The 18,192-nt window shown below is 52.6% G+C and overlaps 1 protein-coding gene across 3 annotated transcripts in view; it reads right to left on the bottom strand.

Moving 5' to 3' along the window:
- Nucleotides 1–8,795, bottom strand: part of Kcnq1 (potassium channel, voltage gated KQT-like subfamily Q, member 1) — a 331,994-nt gene extending 323,199 nt beyond the window's left edge. For all 3 annotated transcript variants that reach the window (XM_005384206.2, XM_013514208.1, XM_013514209.1), the window contains exon 1: nt 8,309–8,795. In XM_005384206.2, coding sequence (XP_005384263.1) covers nt 8,309–8,697 — 389 coding nt within the window. In that variant the 5' untranslated portion in view covers nt 8,698–8,795. The remainder of the gene's footprint in view (nt 1–8,308) is intronic.
- Nucleotides 8,796–18,192: the final 9,397 nt, after the last annotated feature.

Genomic DNA, 18,192 nt, shown 5'->3' with positions numbered 1-18,192 from the left:
AAAAAAAAAAAAAAAAAGACAAAAAAATAAATAATGGAGTTAAATTCTACTACAGACCAAATGGACCTAATAGGCATCTACAAAACATTTCATCCAACAGCTGCAGAATATACATTCTTCTCATCAGTACATGAGACACAAGACAAGTCTAAAAATTTTTTTTAAAAAAATGGAAACCTGAGAATGTATTTTCTCTGACAACCATGGAAGAAAACTTGAAATCAACAAGAGAAACTTTAGAAATTATAAAAAATAAAAAAGAAATTGTAAAAAAAAATACATAAACCTTAAACAACACACATAGCACCTGCTAGTAGAAAAGTTCAAAGTACCCTGTTTGCAGATGACTTATTTTATATGTAGAAAAATTGAGAGACTTGACCCCCAAAAACTGTTAGAACTGATAATCAAACTTAGTGAAATTACAGGATTTTTTTTTTACTTTTTTTTTTTTTTTTTTTTGGTACTGGGAATTGAACTCAGGACCTTGCATTTGCCAGGCAGGCACTTGTGCCACTGAGCTATATCCCCAGCCCCAGGATAAATAATTAAGATACGTAAGTCAGTAGCCTTTTTATATCCATCATAAAATTCTGAGAAATGAAGAAAGCATTCTCATTCACAAGACCTACAAAAATTTAAATATCAAAGATTAAACTTAACCAAAGAGGTGAATAATCTCTACAATGAAACTTATAAATTGGAAAGAAATTTGTAGAGGACTCAAAAATGGGAAGGCATACTATGTTCATGGATTAGACAAATTAATATTGTTAAAATGTCTTTACTGCCCAAAGCAATCTGTGGATTCAATAAAGTTTCTATCAAAATGTCAGTGCCATTGTTCATGGAACTAAAAATCCTACAGAACCATAAAAGACACTAAATAACCAAAATAATCCTGAGTAAAAGAAAAAACAAAGCTGGAGACATTACATCTGACGAGCAAACATACTAAAGAGCTCTAGTAAGCAAAAAGCCTGGTACTGGCATAAAAACAGACATACTAACCAATGTAACAGTACTGGAAACCTAGAAATATATTCCTGTATTTATAGCCAACTGATTTTTTACAAAGCCTACAAGAACAGATATTGGAGAAAGAAAATTCTCATTAATTAATGGTGCTAGGAAAACTAGATATCCACCTGCAGAAGAAATTAGGTCCTTACCACACCATATGCAAAAAACAACTCAAAATGATCAACAACTTAAATGTGGGACACAAAGCTATAAAATTACTAGAAGAAAACATAGGGGGAAAGCTTCAGGACATTGGTGTAGGCAGGATTTTTGGGCAACAAAAGCAAAAACTGAAAAATCAGTTATATCAAACTAAAAAGGTCTAGACTGCAAAGGATACAAACAAAAGAGCGAAAAAAAAAAAAAGGGAAAATATTTGAAAAGTGTTCACCTAGGGATTAATTTCTAGAATATAAAATGAACTCCATAGCAAAAATATAAACAATTTTGTATTTTTTTAAATGAGTGAATGTCCTGAATAAACATTTCTCAGAACAGGGTACACAAAGGCCCAACAAGCATATGAAAAGGCACTCAGTATCATTAAGTAGGGAAATGCAAATCAAAATCACAATACGATATTATCTTACCTCAGATTTATTGTCCAGAAAAGGTAAAAACTAAAATACTGGGCAGGATGCAGAGAAAGGGGAACTCTCATATACTGCTGGTGGGAAAGCAAACTAGCACGACCATTATAGAAAATGTTATGGAAATTCCTCAAGAAAACGAGAAACAGAACTATCATCCAACCCGGCAATCCAACTTCTGGGTGTACATCTGAAGGATCTGAAATCAGTGGGTGGAGGAGACATCCGGACTTGCTGCTTCTCGCAGCACTGTTCACGGCAGCCAAGACATGGAGTCAACTAAGTGCCCACCAATGGGTGAGGATGAAGAAATGTGATATACTGTACATGTACACTAGAATATTACTCTACCATACAAAAAAACCCTTCCATTTGCAGCAACGTGGATGGACCTGGAGGGCGTTCTGTTCAGTGAAATAAAACAGGAACAGAAAAACAAGTACTACATGTTCCCTCTCACACGGGGAAGCTAAAAAATGGATCCCAAAGAAATGGAGAGGCCAGGCGTGGCCGTGCACACCTATAATCCCAGTACTCAGGAGGCTGAGGCAGGAGGATTGTTGTGAGTTTGAGATCAGCCTGGGCTACAAAGTGAGCTCAAGGCCAGCCTAAACTGCATAGCGAGACACTGTCTCAAAAAGACCAAAAAAAAAAAAAAAAGAAAAAAAAGAAATAGAGAGTAGTGGTTACAGAGCCAGGGAAGGTATAGGGAAGGGGATGGAGAGAGGATGGTTAATGGTATCAGCACAGCTGGACAAGGGGAGTAACTTCTAATGTCCTACAGCTCAACAGACCAACCATGGTTGATAACTATTGCAAAACAGCCAGTGGAGAGGACTTCGAATGTTCCCAACACAAAGCAATGATAAATGTCTGAGATGAGCCAGGCGTGGTGGCACACGCCTATAATTCCAGCACTGGGGAGGCTGAGGCAGGAGGATCTTTGCGAGTTCGAGGCCAGGCTGGGCTACAAAGTGAGCTCAAGGTCGGTCTGAACTGCATAGCAAGACTCTGTCTCAAAAAGACATAAAAAAAAAAAAAAAAAATGTCCGAGGTGATGGAAATACCAGTTATCCCAATCTGACCATTACATGTTGTATATGTGTCACACTGTGCCCCATAAACATGTATTATTGTCGTGTCAATTAAGAATTTTACACATATACATATATTATAACTCTTCGTAGAAGCACAGCCAAGCACGCAGACCTGCAGGTTGTCCCTAGTGAAGACTTCACTTCTGCAGAGAGGCCCAGCTATCACTCCAGCATAGACTGCCTTCCGGATCTTTCTGGATGCACCACTCTCATGGGGTCTGCTGAGCCCCCACACCCTGAACCAAAGCTGGGATGGGGAGGGGATCCAGAATTGGGTGTTCTCTGGGTCCTCCTGTGTATCTGCCCCTCTCCCAGCCAGGCAGTCTCTAAGGCGGAAGCCCCTCAACCTCAACATAGCTCCTGCCCACTGCCTCCTCAGACTCAGGAATGCTGCTGGATAAAAATATCCTCAGGCAGATGTCATCAAGCCCGCCTGTCTGTGGGGCATGGAGCTGCTGGGCAGCAGGCCTGAGGGCCACAGTCCAGGTTACAGGAGTGGGGGAAGGAGAGAAAGTAGGGAAAAGAGGAAAAGCCCCTTTCAGACAGATCCAGGTGGCACTGCCCACTGGGTAGACGCCCAGTTGCCCAGGAGCACTGGGGAGCACACAGCACCCAGAGTGATGAGCTGCCAGGGCAAGCTGGGAGACCTCCTGGAGGAAGCAGCCTCCACAGAGCCTCAGCTGGGCAGCAGGGGTTCAGGAAGAGGAAACAGCCAGATCGAAGGCTCCTGAAGGCTGGTCCTGACTCCTGGGCACGAACTGAGGGCCAGCTTCACCAGCTGTGACCACACTGGAGTGCCTGGGCTGAGCTCCACACGCCATCCTTGGGAGGCAGCTGTCTCCTTCCCAGGAACCCTCCATACTGCATGTGGCCAGGCCACTGAGGGTCAACATTATGACCCCTACAAAGGCAAGAGAGCAAGACAGAGGAGGCCTGGAGGCCCATGCTGCTGGAATGGAATGTGGGGAAGGAGCTCCTGGCTTCAGACAGGCAGGCCCCTGGGTATCTAGCTGTGTGGCCTTAGGTAGGTAATCTGTTCTCTCTGGGCCTCAGGGTTCCCAACAATACCCAGCATATGGTTCCCCTGAGCAAAGCAGTGGACCATGTTCCTGACTGTGGCCCTGCTGTGTCCCCACCACCTCTTGTCAAGGCCCTGTATAAGACCAGTGGCCCCTGCTCCATCCAGCACCCACACAGGGCCAAGAGAAGAGGGCTGGCAACAAGACAAATGGGTGCCATGTAAAACTGAGGTTTCTCCCATGCTCGGAAGCACATGCAAGCTCAGTTCTTTTTGTGTCACTGTGATCACCAACCAACTGCCCCAGCAACCGTGTTCACCCTGCCCTCTGAGACTGGGACGTCTCGTGCTCAGTGCAGCCAGGAGAAAGAGGTGGCAGACACAGCTGGCTCCATCCACGTGCCAAATGCTGAGCACTGAGGTGGGGGTGGGGGGATGACACCATGCCCATTCTGTTTGGCGCCAGGCCCAGCATGGCCACAGCACACCCCATGCCTTCGCCCTGGTGTCATAGGCCTTCCCTTCTGTGGCCAAGCCCACAGGGTCTGAGCAGAAGTGGCAGTGGTGGTACCATACATGGCTTGTTCTCCCTGTGAGAAGCAGAAGCCAGGCACCAGCACACGCAAGCTTCCAGAAGCACCTCTTCAGCCTCGGCCTGGGGCTGGCCACCTGCAACTTACCTTGGGTACACACCTCTCCTGCCCCCGGGGCCTGCCACACCTTCTTGGAGACCTGGTCCTCAACTCTCAGCAGCCTATGACAAGGTGTCCTCCCAGCCCAGCGCTCTGATAGCAGGTGGGGTCTTGAGTCACAGGAAATCATCTAGGAGCCAATAGCTGGCTCAGAATGGCAGGGCTGGAAAGTGTTATGGGGCCAATCTGGGTCCATTTTCCAGGCAAGGGGGATGGGTGGCAGAGGGAGGCAGGGAGGCCCTGCCCAGAGCCACGTCAGAAGCAGGCTGAGCAGGTGCACAGAAGACCAGAACCACCCACCTGCGCCCTGGGTGTGCAGAGGGTCTCAAGCCAGCAATCCCAGCGCCCAGGAGTGGTGAGGGAGGCAGAGTCTCAAGAGCCGTCACCTGCTGGCCAGCCCTCCCTGGGAACACCGCCCCAGGGACCCAAGGGCACTGTTTGAGGAGTGCTGAGCACACTGGCAGGATGTGGAGCATGGAAGACAAAACCCAGCTTTGCAGGGGAGGACTCCAGGCTGAGCCAGGGACATCAGCTGCCAGGGAAGCCCTGCCCACTGTCACTCTAGCACATGGGTGGGCAACATTCCTGCCTGGCTTCAGCTGCTCCCGCCACTGCCACTTAGCCTGATGCAGCCCAGGCCAGCCTACCAGGTTGCAGGTCCCTGTTGTCCCTGACTGCAGGCCTCTGTGCAGGCTGGGAAGGTCTTCCCTCTGGAGCTCTGAGTTTTGCTACCACTGGACCAAATGTTGGTCCTGGCATAAAAGGAGGCCATAGTGAGGTGCTAAGGCCATAGTGAGGTGCTCAGCGTCTGGCAGCAATGTCTCCAGTGCCTATGGGGCTGTGTTGGAAGTGGCCCTGGGCAGAGGGATCTCAGGACAGCCAGGGGATGAGACCAAAGGACAAGGGCCCAGAGGAGGTAGCCCAGGGAGGTCCAAATGGAAATCTCAGTTTTACATGGAACCCAAGTCTTGCAGAGGAAACAGACCTTGCCACCAGATCACCCCGTCCTGCAGGCCCAGCCCTGGCCTCTCCATCCTCCTGTCTGGCTCCACTGACTTCTGCACAACTGTCAGGTGGCCGCTCAGAATTCAAGTGCCAGTGCCTGGGAGCGGATGGGTACTGACAGCCACAGTCAGGGAGATGTGGCCTCTGCTTTCAGAAAGGTGGCCCGAGCAGCCGAGGCACCCGCCAGACCCAGCTGCAAGCTCCATCAATGATTAACAGGCTGCAAGGTACAGACAAAAGCCACGGCAAAGCTGTTGAGAGCTTGAGAAAGCCAGGGCTACGGGAGGTGGGGACAGAAGCGCTGAGTCAGCCTGGTTTGGGTTCAAGAGCGGGGGAGGGGACAGTCTCCACTCACTCTGCCCCCCTATCCCTCTTCTCAGCCACAACCAGGATCTCCAAGCATCTTGGTATTCACAGTAGATGCTGGCTGGACGGCTGCACGTGACCCATCAGGAAGGTGGCTAGGAGTCTGGGGTTCAGCAAGTGCTGCCCAGATCCCCTGTGCCCTCAGTTAGGATGGGGACACAATGGGCTCCACCGTAGGAGTGAGGGAATCAGGAAGCCCAAGCAGGCAAGGTCAATGCCCAGGAACTACATCCTGCCCCCTGCCCCTGGCTGGCCACGGAGGGCCAGAGAGACACAGGAAGGCCACTCTCCTTAGGGCAGAGCAGGGGTTCCCCGAGGAGGGGACAGGATGTCCGGGCCTGCTTCCCCGGCCGCACATGGGAAGGCGTGTCTTCAGCCTGGAGGACACTGGCTCTCACCGCAAGCCCCAGCACACCAGGGCTGGGAAACCGTATCCCCTCCCAGTTTACAATCCATCTTACCAAGGACAGAGCTCACTCTCTGCCACCACCTCATCTGTCACTTCTTAGAGCAACACCAGAGTGGCGCCAACCAGCCCACTTCACGAGGCTGCTGCCAGGCTCCAGCCCCTCTGCACTCTCAACTCTAGGTTGGGCTCAAGCGGCCCATTCCAAGGCCCTTGCCATGTCCTGGAGGCTTTGGGGTGAGAAGGCCACTTCCCAGGCCTTAGACAGGCCACATACTCTGCCCAGCCAGGGTCTGCCTGTGGTCACACCCACTACGGGCTGCAGGTAGTGGTGGGGGTTCATGACCACTCTCCAGGGACAGCCATACCTCCCACAGGGTCAGGGCCCCTGTGTTGGATAAGACTGGCTAGCCTTAGGGGGTGCCACATAGACACCTCCCAGGAACATCCCTTGCCCACATCCCTCCCCATCAGAGAACCATTCAGCCACCATCCCCAGAAGCTGCCCACCCCTGCTAGCTCCCAGGGAGGCTGGGCACAGGGAGCTCTGCTAAGCAAACTTCCGAGGGCTGAACAATCCAAACCCGGAAGAAAGCGCAATGTAAGCAGAGACTTCCTCTGGAGTGTGGCAAGCCTCTTCCTCCACCCAGGCAGCAGCTGGAGCTCAGAGGATGCTCACTCGCCAGCCTGCATCCCCAGGATGCCACTGAGCAGATGTCTGAAGGTACCTCACCTTGGTAGGTGGGGCCTCCTGGACAGAGAGGTAACAGGGCAGGGTCTTTTCTAGCATCTGATAAGAGTTTGGGGTCCAGCAGGTGAGTGCTGGAAGGCAGGCCGCCCACAGGCACAGCAGCACCCCACAAGCCTGGGATTTGTTGGATGTTTATACAACAGCATCAGACTCTGGTGGGATCCTTTGGGGCCCCTGTACATGAATATTCCGCAACTTTAAGACAACCCACTACTGCTGCAGCCGGAGGCACAGCCTGCCTCTCCCACAGAGCTGCCACAGCTCAGGCACCCTCTGACATTTCAGGGAAAGGATGGGGATAGGAAAGAGATCTCAAGACCACAAGCAGCCTGTCTGTGGGGACAGCATGGCCTGAGACTTGCCCTCCTGCCACGGAAGCCCAGCATCTCTCTGTAAGGTGGGAAGCTACCCAGGCCCACCTGCCTGAGCTTGGGTCCTGCTGCCTTCCTTGATACCCTGGAGGCAGCAACAAGTAGAAGTAAACAGGCCCCTGGATGCCTTGCCAGCCCTGTCGGCAGGGATGGGTGCACCCAAGCAGTGGGAAGCCACCCTACACACCTCCACAGCACGGGAACATCGGAGCAGACTCAGGCAAGAGGTTGGCACGGTATCAAGCAGGCATGGCTGGGCAGCCAGAAAGCAGGGCCAGAGGGTGGCGAAAAAGGCAGCAAGGAGGGCAGCCTGACCCTTTCCAGAGGCAATTTCCTGTGCCCCGTCCTTGAGGAATCAAGTACGCAGCCGCTCGGGCACGCCTTCAGGAATGGGAACCACCTGGTGGCAGCGCAGGCCGGTGCCGCACTGTGCCTGCTCCTGGAGCACAGTTGCCTCTGATGGACGCCTGAAGCGACCCCCACGCTTCTCTGCAGGGCCCAGGTTTTCACTATCTCGGGTTAACACCGGCCAAGGAACTTCCGATGCCCTGCTGACCCCTCAGGGAACACAAGGGCACCTGTCGCCTTGCCCTGAGCAGATCCCTGTCCTGAACAGTCCCCTAGACTAGACCTTTCCCGGGTGAACTTCCACTCCTGGGGCTCCTGCCGCGGCACCCAAGGGCAAGCTCCGCCAGCTCGCTTCTCTTCCCAGAAGGATTAACACCCGGACTGCCCTCCAGGGAGGAGTGGAGCCAACTTCTGGGCTGGGGCAGCCCTTCCCCAGCTGTCTCCCCCGCGCCATGCCTGGGCAGGACCCGTGTACAGCTTCCTACACCAGCCACCGCAGCGTCCCTGAACCTCAAGCGAGAAGCGCCAGTCGAGTTGCTGGTGACCCCATGAAACCTTCCTTGCCTCCTGTCGCAGCCGCAGCAGGTGGCCCAAGTGGTCCAGGAACGATGTCCTCGCTCCTGCCTCGCGGCGATACTCACACGGCAAAGTGGTAGACGAAGCACTTCCAGCCCGTGGGGCGCTCGAGGAAGTTGTAGACGCGGCCCTGGATGTGGGTGCGCGCGAGCAGCGGCCGGCGCGCGCTGTAGATGGAGACGCGCGGGTCGAGGCTCACCCGCGGCCGCGGGCCAAGGTCCAGCCCTGCAGGAGGCGAGGTGGGGGACGCTGGGGGCGCTGGGGAGCCGGGGCTCAGGGCGCCTGGAGGCGCGATGGGCGCGTAGAGCGTGCCTCCCGCTGGGCCATCCTCAGTCAGCTCCAGAGAGAAGGGGCACTTCTTGGCCAGGCCGGCGCTGCCCCGCCGGGCGCCCAGCAGGCGGCCCCAGCTCCCGCGCTTCCTCTCGGTCCTGGGCGGGGAGGAGGCCGCGGCCATAGCCTGGCAGGGGCCGACACACGGGTGGCGACACCTCGAGCTGCGGCAAAGGCGGGCGCCGGGTGTACAGTGCAGGCTGCCGCGGCTGCCTGCCCCGCAGGCGGGGCCGGGGGCGGGGCTGGAGGGGGCGGGGACCGCAGGCTGGTCCCCAGGGGATAGCAGGCCCCGCCCCGATCGTGCGTCCCGCCCCTGGCCGCCCAGCGCGCACCGGGCGCCTGAGGTCAGCGCCCACCTGCTGGCCCAGCTCTTTTCACCGGCTAGGCTCCACCCTCGCCCCCGCCCACCTGCTTGGCCTTTGGGGCTGGCGCCCACCTGTTTCTTCTCTCCTTTCCCTGCCCAACTGCTCTGCCTTGTTTGCGTGCACGTGCTTGCCCCCATTCCTTATGCCCACCTGTTCTGCCCGACTCCTGGGGTCCCCAGCCAAGCCGTAGAGGAAAGCTCTGGGCTGGCAGGTGCCACCACCACTAACTGTGCGGTAGGGGCGAGACAGGACATGGGCACCAGCTTTTTCAGCATATGAGCCCTTCTGGGGACAGAGTAAGAGGCAAGAGAGAAGCGGGGCGCCCTGTGGCACGTGCAGACCATCCTGACACCAAGATGAGACTATGTGGAAGACTGAACACTCAGTGTCCCCTGGCTGTCCAGATGTGCACGCTGCTGGCAGGGAACAATTTTGAGTTGCTTCCCACTGGTCCCAGTCCATAGGACTTGGAAGGGGAAAAAGGACTGTCCAGGGATGGTCTTGCACAGCCCAGTAGAAGCCTGCAGGGTTGCTTGGCATGTTGGGCAGAACTACCTGGGCAAGTTACAGGAGAATCGTTTGCACTCACCTAGGGATATGAGACTGTGTACTTCATCCTCCCTGCTCTAGGACTGGGCTGACCTGTACCCTGAGGTTTCCCCAGGTGAGAGAGAGGGTGTAGGAGTGAGTGATGGTGTCTGAATGTTTGGGCTGCTTTCTCACACTGTCCCAAGCTACACTGGTGTTTGGGGAGGGCAGCAAACAAAAAAGTCTCACCTACATGCCATTCACCCACTCTTCTGTGGCTGGGCGGGGAGAGAGTCACAGCTGAGCTCAGTGAGGGCCTGGTGGGGCTGGTTACTCATGAGTTGATTGCAGGTCCTCACTGAGCATGCGGGGCCAGCCCCTGTAATGTATCCCCACCAGGAAGTCTGGGATGGGGAGCAAAGTTTAGCTCCTGGTCCTGGGCCCTGGGCTCCCATGTGTAGCTGGTGCTGCCCGTAGCAAGGCACAGAATATACTTGCAGAGAAAAGTAGTCCTAGCCTGTGGTGGGGGGCAGCTTGGTGAAGCTTTTAGTTTTGAATGATACAAACAGTCTGCTGCAGCATGTGTGCCATAGGTTCACCACCAATGGACTAGAGAAGTTCAGGACCAAGCTAGGAACATTCCTGGGGGCACATCACTTCATACAACATGGCCAAGCCAGAGAACGGACACACTGCCACTGCAGGACACATAATAAGAATAGAATAAACACTTTCCGGGGATTGCATGCAGGAGTGAACAGTGGCTGCACCTCCAGCTCAGCAGAAAGATGATGAGCCTTCAGTAAGTAAGCAGTGTTAGGACAACTGGACAGCCATACAGAAAGCAAGAGGAAAGCTAGACCAGGCCCACTTCTCACACTGCACTAGAGTAAATTCCCAAATGGGCCTGGGGTTTCAGTGAAGAGGTTGAAATAAAACCACACAGATTCTATAAAAAGGAACAGAAGCCAGGTATAGTGGCATGCACCTGTAATTCCAACACACAGGAGGCTGAGGCAGGAGGATCACTATAAGTTCAAGGACAGCCTGGGTTGCATAGTCCAGGTGAGAATGAACTAGTGAGACCCTCTCTGAAAAAAAAAAAAAAAAAAATGGGTGAATTCCTTGACAACCTGTGAGTAGAGGAAAGGTTTACAACTATTTTTTGAAATGAAGAATCAATAGATAAGACAACAAAAAAGAAAAGAAAACCACCATTAGCAAAGATAAGACTCAGTCTGGGAAAATATTTGCAATCTCCATCAAAGGCATAGGATTAGTATGGCTGATATATAAAGAACATCTAAAGCTGAGAAGAAAATAGCCTCCTGGGAACATGGGCAAAAGATGTGAAAAGTGCACAGGAAGAGAAGTTTATGACCTTTACACTTATGAAAAAAATGCTTAACCTCACTCACAAGAAAAATGCAAATCACAAGTACACCCTGATACCATGCTTGCCTATCTGATTGGCAAAATTTCAGATGTTTGAGGGCACAATCTGCAGGAGAGGCCAAGGCAGCAGGTGCTCTCCTTGTCATCTGTGGGAAGGGAATTCTGGCAATATTAGCAAGCAAAAGTATATGTACTCTTTGACCTGGAAATCCCACTGCCAGGAACTAATCCAAAGATAAGCAAGAAAAAATAGAAAATAATATATAGATAAAGTTATGCCTTGCAATGCTACTTGAATTAACAAAAGACCAACAGCAACCACAATGTACTTCAGCTGACTGAATTCTACTGTGGAGCCACACAATGGAGGGAGGGAGACCAGCATGAAGCGGCTCTGAGTAGAATTTAATATTAACCAATTGGTTTCCATGTTTACTTGTGAGTTGTCCGAAGCTTAAACACCTTCTCGGGAGATGGACAGCGGACTCATAGTAAGTGAATCACTATGCATCGCTCAGTCCCCGCTGAGACCTGTTTTGGCCTGTAAAGTTGGGATGCCTCAGAAGACAAGATAAGGCCACAGCTGAAGACTTTTGGCTCCAACCCCAGTTAACTAAAAGGAGACTGTAGCGACAGGCATCTCACTCTTGCAGTGAAGGCCTTCCTGCAGATAACATAGTTCTCCTAAATTAACAGAAGATTTTACTTAGAAAAGTCCATAAAGGGATTCTCAAGTCCTGCCCAGATTCCTGTATTTTCTTCATTATTTCTCTCGTTTGTTTAAAAACCTAATAAATAGGGCTACCTAAAAAAGTTCTTGGTCTTAACCCAGAAAATCTTAAATTCTGTGAGAGGGTTGAACCTTCTTGGAGCCCTAAAATCATTTTAATTGTCTCATTTATTTAAGCCTTGTTGGCCATCCACTGGCTTGGGAGGTTGTGGGCCTGATCAGCCCACAATAACTAAAGGTGATTAACCCGATAATGGAGAGCATAATCAATTGTATTACTAATGTTCAAAGGACAAAAGGAACCCAAAGAATCATACTCTTACCAATATCGGTATATTTGTCCCTTGGAATCTTGGGATAGGTCCCAAGATGCCCCATCAATACCAAAATCCTCAGGATGTTCAAGTCCCTTAAATGAAATGGTGTGGTGTTTGCATAGAACCTATGTACATCCTCCTGTATCTCTAGATCATTTATAATACCTAATACAATGTAAATGCTATACAAATAGTTCTTATGCTGTATTGCTTAGGGTACAATGACAAGAAAAGGCCTGTACATGCTCAGTCAGGATAGGCATAATTTGTTTTTCAAATATTTTCCATGTGGCTGAAGAACCCACAGATACTGAATGTTGGTTGTATTACTATTATGATGTTAAGTTTCTTCGTAACCACGATATTCATATAAGAGAAAAAAAGATCCGGATACAAAAAACAGAGACATATAAACCAATCCTTAAATCTGAATAGGAATAGTAGCATAAACTCATCAGCTATTTTGTATTAAAGTCATTTTCTAGCTGTCCACCAAAAAGTTTTAGAAGGATCTGAGCCACAGCAGAATGACTTGAGCATCAAAAGGCATTAGATTTAAACATGTCAAATATCTTTTAGAAACCTTTCATTCATAGAGACTGAAAACTCCTCCTCACCTTTGTCAGTGGCTAGTGCAAGGGCACTTTCCCTGTGCGAACTTCGGGGTAAAAATGCCGTGCCTGTCAGAGGTGCCCACTGAAGAATTTGTGGACGGAACTACGTAACAGGTGGGAACTGCTTCAGAATAATTGGCAGGGAGAGAGTAGGGAGGCAAGTGACAATTAAACAGAACTGCCTGTAACCGGGGATTGTTGAAGCCCAGTGGTGAATGCATTCATTATATTGTGTTCTTTGCTTTTGTGTATGTTTCCATAATAATAATAAAAAAAATATGCTAATAACAAGCCAAACCCTGAGGAGGCTCTTGAAGGCCCCCAGGCTGTCCTGGATCCAGTGAGAGGACAAGTGTAGGCTCTTGGAGAACCTGCCCTAGTTGCGTAGCAGACTGTTCAGGGGCTACTGAGGCAGGTGGGAGGCAGTTCGGGGGCTGCTGTGAGCTCCCTACAAGCTCCAAAGAGCTGGGGGATGGGGGAAGCCAGCAGGGCTGAGAGATGGGAGCAGAGAGGAAGGCCGCTGGCCAGGTACACAAGTCAGATAAAGGGCTGGGCAGGGCATGGCTGGTGAGGTGGGTGCTAAGGGGAGAGAGAGAGGGCCAGTGGCTGGTGAACAGGAAATGCAAGTGAGGCCTGCTCATTGGTAGGCAGCAGGACCTGGCCCAGCCTGTGGCTACTCGGAGTTAACAAGGGAGTGAGGCATGTCCCCCTGCCCCCATCAGCCAGGGGAGTGGGATATCTGATGGTCAGGAGTGAGTAGCTGGCCTCAGGCCTTCGGGGTCTGAAGCTTTGGGCTGGGGCAAGACCTGGGTCCTACCTCACCAGAAGCCACCTGCTCCCTAGGGAAGCCCTCCTACCTACTGTAGTCACTCTGTGTGCACCTGTCCCACCCTGCTGTCCTGATGCAGAGGCTGGCAAATCTTCTGGCTCAGCACCCTCTCCCTGCCTGTGAGAACTGCAGACTGCCTTGGGGCATGGAATATTCTGGAAACATGGGACCCACCCTCCCACACAGCAACTTTGTCAGCATCCCTCAACTCACTAGGCTCACCTTGTATTCCTCCAGAGGGATCAGAGACCAACAGTGGGAGGACCTCCCAGGTTATCACAGGGAAACCGAGGCCGGTGAAAAGATGGGGCAGCTGCCATGCAGTCCATGTCTGCTGGTTGTGGGTGTCCCTGGCCACTCAGAGAATGGAGGGTGAGGGACTTGGGGCTGGTAGCTTGTCCCAGATCCTTCAAGGCCATGGTGGGTTGTTCCTGGCCAGGGCCTTTGTTTTTCTTGGTGGTGTTACAAGCTTGGCTCTGCAGCTGGCAGGGCTTGCCCTCTGAAGTTCCCCATGGCGAGTCACAGGGCCAAAGACAGAGCTGGTCCTGAACCAGGAGTGGACACGAGGTGGCAGTTGAGTGGGTCAGCCCAAGGGCTGGTGGTGGGGCCAGGGTAACATGGCCAAAAGGTCGGGGATGGATAGAGGAAGAGAAGGTGGGGAATACTCAGCCAGCCATGGTATTTATTAGGTGCTCACTGAATTCCTAGTCACACTTGGTCATAGGAAAAGGGGCAGAGAGGTAGAAGACAAGGTTCCCAGCACAGATGCTGATCTTGTCCATAAGACACCGGACGGGGGAGAAACCACACAAGAACCTCACATGCCATGCAGGTTGCTTTGACACCCTCACCCCACCCCGACCCTCACAGCTTCCCAGAGCCTATGAAAGACTTGCCCCAGCTCCAGCGTGTTGACATCATGGGACAGGAACTGACCAGTTCATCTCTGTGTGTCGAGGCACTGAGGAGGGGTAGGAACTTCTGAGTAGGTGACTAGAGAGAATGGACACTGGCTGGGCAGATGGATGGATGGATGGATGGATGGGTGGATAGATGGATGGATGGACAGATAGGAGGTACATGGATAGATGGAGAGATGGATAATAGGTAAATGGGTGTGTGGATTGATGAGGAGGTGGGCAGACTGATGATGATGCACAGGTAGATAGATACATGCATGGATGGATAGGCGATGGATAAATGGATGGTGCTGGGTAAGTAGGTAAATGTGTGGCTAGTGGATGTGTGGATGGGTGGGTAGGTGAGTGAGTGTATGATGCACCAGCATGCAAGCCACTCTTTCGTCAGTTATTTATAGAAATCTTCTCAATGAGGTCTTTCACCAGCTGTTTTTAAAGTAACATACTCCAAGCCCAGTGTGGTGACACACACCTATAATTGCAGCTATTGGTAGGCTGAGGCAGGAGGATCACCGCAAGTTCAAAGCCACATGGTAAGGATGAGCCTCAGGAACTTCAGTGAGCAGCTCAGAAGGGAAGAAACTCCACCCTCCACCCCCCAACACCATCGCAGGAGAACAGTGAGCCTTGGGAACTTCTGTGGCAGGAGGGGAGAAGCCCCACCCATCATCCCTCTGCCATGCAAGGAGCCTCGGTCTGAAGAACCCTGGTGCCTGGCCCATACTTCTACACTGCAGGTAGGGCAGCCAGCAAAAAAGCGCTTGGCATATGGCAACTGTCTTGTCCAGAGGAACTCAGGGTGAATCCACTCCAACAAGGGGAAACATTTTGCATACAGACTCCTAATTTACGATCCACTCTGTTATATAACTATAGACTTTGCTTCTATGGTCTAAAGTACAAAATCAATAGTTACCACAGCTGCTGTTTCTAAATTGTGCTTATTACTAATTGTACTACTGTAGCTAGGATGTCACATCTGTTGTAATCAGTTGTTGTCCCTTGTGTAACAGTATGGGAAGCTCTGGGGTAATAACCACCACAGCTGTACACCAAAAGACAAGGCTACATAGTAAGTTCAAGACCAGTCTGAACTATAGGAAGACCCTATTTCACTCAAAAACCAAAAATAACTAAATAAGCCAACACGCTCCAACCTCTTATTCTCCCTACATATATTTTTTCTCCATAGCCATTTAAGTAACTTATATGACTTATTTCTCATTTCTTTCCTTATTTGTTATCTGTGTCTCCCCTGACATCTAACGCTGAGCCTGCCACACAGAATTGGCTCAGTAAGTCTGTGTCGTGTGGCTGAGTGGGTCCAAGGGAAGGCTGAGAAGGAGCAGGTGCATGGCTGTCGGCTTCACAGTCCCCACATCGTAGGAGCCTGACCCAGCTTTCGCTCCAGGCTGGCAGGGCTGTGCTTCTCCACCCTGATGCCCACACCCTGCAGCTGCAGCTGCCCCTTGGGCCCGCACCCCAGTCCGGCGCTCCATGGCCACTCACAGAGGCTGCAGGGCAGCGTCTACGCTGCACAGTATGTTCCCACAGACACATACACACCATGTCCATGCCACACACACACACAGAATGTGCACACATACACACACACAGCATACCCATACCCACACACACAGGCACACGTGATGTGTCCACGCTGGTGCACACAGGAGCACACATGGTGTGTCCACACTGACACACACAGTACACGCAGGCCCTTGTGTCCCACACTTGCTCAGGGCCTGTCCGGTCCCCAGCCCGTCCCACATTCTCTCCGAGGCCCATTCTCCTTGGTGGGTCCTCACAAGCCCTAAAAGGTGCTCATTATCATCGTCCCCGTTTCTGATGGGACCTGGGGTCCTGGCTGGCTGAAGGTCATGCTCCAGACTGGCCACCAGCCCTGTGTGCTCCACATACACAGAGTGGACACGCCATACATACGCATGAGCGGGGCCCCTACCCAGACCACGGGTCTCGGGCATTGCTCAGCCCTCTCCTGCTGGCCGGAGCCTGCCGCTGCTGGCCCAGCTGGTTGGGCTGCCCGGTGTGCTGCTGGAGGATCCTATATGCGCCAAGTGCCCTCTTCGGGGAGTGAGGTTGAGGGTAGGGTTTCTTCCGGGGGCTTTAGAGCTCAGGACAAGGTGGTGGGAGGAGAGGATGGGAACCTTGAGGCCTGGCCTGGCTGTGGGCTGGGCACTTGGCCTCTCTGCCTCTCTCCCCTCCATGGGACTCCCCTCCTAGGGCTGATGGATGAAGAGGGAGATGGTGAGCCCAGAACAGCGGCAGACACAGAAGTGGCCACTGCAGGCGCTACCTGTGGGACCAGAGGGTAGAGGCCCGCTGGGCAGGGCACAGCCCTGGACCTTTGCAGCCTCCACTGTCTCCTGGCCTCTGTCTCTCCCTTTCTGCGTTGCTGCTTTCTTGCAGAGATCACAGGCAAGGGTCCAATGCACTGCACACAGATCCTGGGCTGAGGCGAACCTGCTGGTCACTTTGGGGAAAACTTGGCAGTGGCCATAAGGGATGAGGACCCACACGGGGCTATAGTACTGTGGGCATTGTCACGGGGAGGAGGTCCCAAGAGGCAGGACTGCAGGAAGTCATGGCGGGTAGCAAGGACCCATCTGCTTCCTGGGGGCAGTGGGAGGGCCGAGTCTGGATGACCTGCCAGTGGGGCAGGAAACAGACACGTGGCTCCACGGACCCCAGCTCAGGTTCACTGTGCTCGGTGCTTAGGGTCTGCCCAGAGGCCTGGGACAGTAGCCTTGGACAGTAGATAGCAGTGGCTGTCTGAGGGGCACCAGCCATGTCCCCACTCCAAGCCCAGGCTCTGCAGGTTCAGAGGGAGGTGCTGGTCAGGCAGTTGGGCCCTACTGGGCCCTCCCCGAGGTAGATGCTCTCCATTCAGGTAAAGAGGAGGTAGATTGCAAGCTGTGAGTCTTCCTTCAAATTCAATGCGGTGCAGTTCCCAGGATGTACCAGGAGGGGCTGCTATTCCTGCAGGCTGGGATCACCTCAACCCCGTCCCCTCCAGCCCAGCCCAGCCTAGGCGGGGCACAGATGGCTCAGCCACCTAACACTCACGTTGGCTTGTGAGCATGTGGCCCTGAGCTCCCACAACAGTGTGGGACCTGACGGGTGGGACACTGCAGGCAGCCAGGAGCTCACATTCGAGGCGCAGGAAGCTGAGCATGGCCCGGTATCTGCTCTGCCTACACAGAGCACTTTGCAGGCCAGGAGGCTGATCCCTGCCCCCACACCTCATGAGGGACCCGGGCCCAGGCACTCACCCACTGCCTTGCCCCTTCACTGATTGGTGCAAACATTTCTGAGAACTTGGTCTGTGCACATGCAGCGGTGAGCGTCCTGTGTCCGGCTGTCCGGTGCAGGAGGCAGAGGCAGACAATGAGGAAAGGAAAGGTCATTTACACTGGCGCAGCTCACTGAGGGATAACACTGGGGCGTGTGGGGAGAAAGCCAGAGGGGTGGTACAAGTGCTGGTATGGTCTGGGGCAAGGGGGATCTCAGGAAAGATTTGGGAGCTGAGACGCAGGTGGCAAGAAAGAACTGGTGGGAGGAGCTCCATGGAAGAGTGCTCCTAATCGGGCAGCAGAAGCAAGGGTACCAAGGCCTCTCTGAATTTTATCATCAGAGCCATAGGTAGCCATAGAGGGCTGTAAGAGGGAGAAGGGCTGATACTAGAATGGGGATGGCTGGATACCTCCTGCCTTTGGGTATCTGGAAGACTGAGCTGCCCTTTTCAGAGGTGGAGGGGCAGGACCAGGACAGAAGTGCTGGAAAGGGCTTTGCCCCACCGCTACAGGCTCAGAGGCCCTGGGGGTGCCCTCCCTTTTCAGATACTGGCAGGAACCACAGCAGGACCACGCCCCAGGCTGATGTGTGGGGGTGAGCTCAGAT

Source organism: Chinchilla lanigera, unplaced genomic scaffold (assembly GCF_000276665.1).
Source record: "Chinchilla lanigera isolate Chin_1 unplaced genomic scaffold, ChiLan1.0 scaffold00021, whole genome shotgun sequence".
NCBI lineage: Eukaryota > Metazoa > Chordata > Mammalia > Rodentia > Chinchillidae > Chinchilla > Chinchilla lanigera.
This window is presented reverse-complemented; position numbering and strand designations above follow the sequence as displayed.